At 47.5% G+C, this 2,284-nt stretch overlaps 1 protein-coding gene across 1 annotated transcript; it reads right to left on the bottom strand.

Annotated features, from left to right (window-relative positions):
* Nucleotides 1-860: 860 nt before the first annotated feature.
* Nucleotides 861-1,834, bottom strand: LOC107392487 (uncharacterized). Its single transcript, XM_015970316.3, has one exon. It carries the CDS (start codon nt 1,685-1,687, stop codon nt 1,037-1,039), a length of 651 nt encoding a protein of 216 aa, XP_015825802.3. The 5' UTR covers nt 1,688-1,834; the 3' UTR covers nt 861-1,036.
* Between the last annotated feature and the right edge of the window lie 450 nt (nt 1,835-2,284).

Here is a 2,284-nt window from a genome sequence, read left to right as displayed (position 1 = left end):
CACACACATACACACACTCACACTCAAATCAATAAGCCTTCCTCACATGGTGCTGAGCGGACGGCTGCTGGTTTTATTTCCCCTCCTCAGTTCACTCGAGTGTTCGTATGAAGTGGTTCAAGTGTGAGCGACAGCGTCTGGAGATGCTCAGACACCTGTGGGAATTTAAAAGCACCCCCCCCCCCCCACTAAAATAAAGAAACATTTGCAGGTTTGCAGAAACCATCCCAAGGTAAATCTTTCTGCACTGGCACTGCTCTTCTCTCTGTTGTACGCCTTCGCCACAATCAATGCTCATTGTAACGCTCTGAACTGAGTCATTTAGCTCTTGTCCATTTTTAAATCTTTGTTTTTTTTGGGAAAAATCTGAAACATATCCCCTGGTTTGGCTCGGATTAGGAAAACTATGCGCCCAATCTGACAGAAAAGCATGAATCATTTTCTATAAGGATGTTTATTTGGACGTTGTGATATAATAATATCTATTATACATACTGTAGCTTTAATAAAAATCACCTAAGTCCACTAAAAGTTAATCAAGGCCAAAATGTATGCCAGTCTTCTATGTACACAACCAAATACACATGACATTTACATGGATATATAAACATACTGTACCTGAGCATAACTTAATAATGCAGAATAATAATAATAATCCAGGGTTTGATCCATCAATGAAAAATAAACTGGTTGAAAATGCTAAACGACTTCAACCCAGCTGATACATGGCAGTGATTTTAAGCTGTATATGTGAGAAAAACAATATTTGGCCCTTGTTCTGTTACTTTTTAGTAAAATATCCATATTTAATCCTTTAAGTGGCTTCAAAAGGGGTGTCTGAGGCAAAAATAGACACGAACTGATTTAAGGCAAACAGATGTCCTAAAATAAGGGGAAACAGTGATCTTTGAAGAGAGGAGCTCTCCTGTTTCATCCATCCGCAAACATGAGTTAATCCGACCTGCGGCTCTGAGAATGTAAAAACATTCTGGTTTTAAGGTTGAAGAGGCCCGATCAGCCTCCTCTCGGGTCAGATCTAAGTCGGAGGGAGAGGAGCAGCAGCATCCAGCTCCGGCTCCTCGGTCCCTGCATCCTCTCTCCTCTCCTCCTCCTGCTGAGTGACAGCTTCTCTGGTGCTTGACTGGTGGCTTACTCTTGATTGAGTCGTAAACGCCTCACTATCCAAAGTGTCTGATCTCTCCGTGTGACCGTGGGGGGATGTGTAGAGTCCTTGATCCTGCGGAGAGTGCGCACTTTCCGTGGCTGCGGCGCGCGCGGAGACAGACCCTCGTTCCGCGCTGTCGTCCCACTGAAACGCCCGGCTGTGCGGGGCTGCGCCCAGCCAGCTCTGGTTCACAGATAGTATCCTTGTCTGTGTAGAGTTCCACTCTGGGACTGTGCTGTTTGTGGGAACCGTGGCGTTAATTGAGATGTTTGCGGTGGGGGAGACCTCCTCGGGCCCCACTGGCTTCCCAGAAGAAGAGGATGCGCTCGTGGGTTTCCAGATCAGGCTGTAGTAAATAGCCAGGATGATGGCTGCTAAGGACACTGATAACACATATGCAAAAACAGTGGCAAGTCTCACCCACTTCTTATTAGTCTTCGCAGCCATTTTAGCCTTTTTGTCCCCCGTGTAAGTAGCAGGTTTGCCTCTCTCCATATTGGGCATGAAGTCCCGCTCTCGCATGTTGCCCCTGTTTTTCCCTCGATGCTCCACTACCCCCTCCGTCTTGAAGGTTTATCCTGATCCCCAGTCCGAGAAAAGAGGAAGAAGAGGACCGAGGAGAAAGGTCTTCCACACCGCAGGAAGATTTGGACGCGGGATTGGTCTCTCGTCAATTCATTTGGTGTCTAAATCACTGCGCCTCATTTCCAAAACCCAGCGCAGCATCGCGTTTCATAATGGTTATCAAACATCCAGAGAGAGAGAGAGAGAGAGAGAGAGAGAGAGAGAGAGAGAGAGAGAGAGAGAGAGAGAGAGAGAGAGAGAGAGAGAGAGAGAGAGAGAGAGAGAGAGAGAGAGAGAGAGAGAGAGAGAGAGAGATTGCGCGTTTCAGCATCCGAGAGCGGCTGGGCTGATGTCTGCCTCATGTGAGGTTTCCAGGGAACATCTGGCTGCAGGCCCACGGCGGATCCACAGGATGTGATTTGATGTCATCAATCAAAACGATTCAGCGCGATCAGACGGTGCACAACTGTCCGTCTTATCCGGCAAATCCAGTCGCTGGCTCAGCTAAAAATACAGGACAGGAGGTGGGCGATGGCTTCTTAAAGAAGCAGCAGC

Source organism: Nothobranchius furzeri, chromosome 18 (assembly GCF_043380555.1).
Source record: "Nothobranchius furzeri strain GRZ-AD chromosome 18, NfurGRZ-RIMD1, whole genome shotgun sequence".
NCBI classification, from domain to species: Eukaryota; Metazoa; Chordata; class Actinopteri; order Cyprinodontiformes; family Nothobranchiidae; genus Nothobranchius; species Nothobranchius furzeri.
This window is presented reverse-complemented; position numbering and strand designations above follow the sequence as displayed.

What these genes read in the sequence shown, in the direction of transcription:
- LOC107392487 (XM_015970316.3), bottom strand. Translation starts at nt 1,687, where the DNA reads ATGCGAGAGCGGGACTTCATGCCCAATATGGAGAGAGGCAAACCTGCT.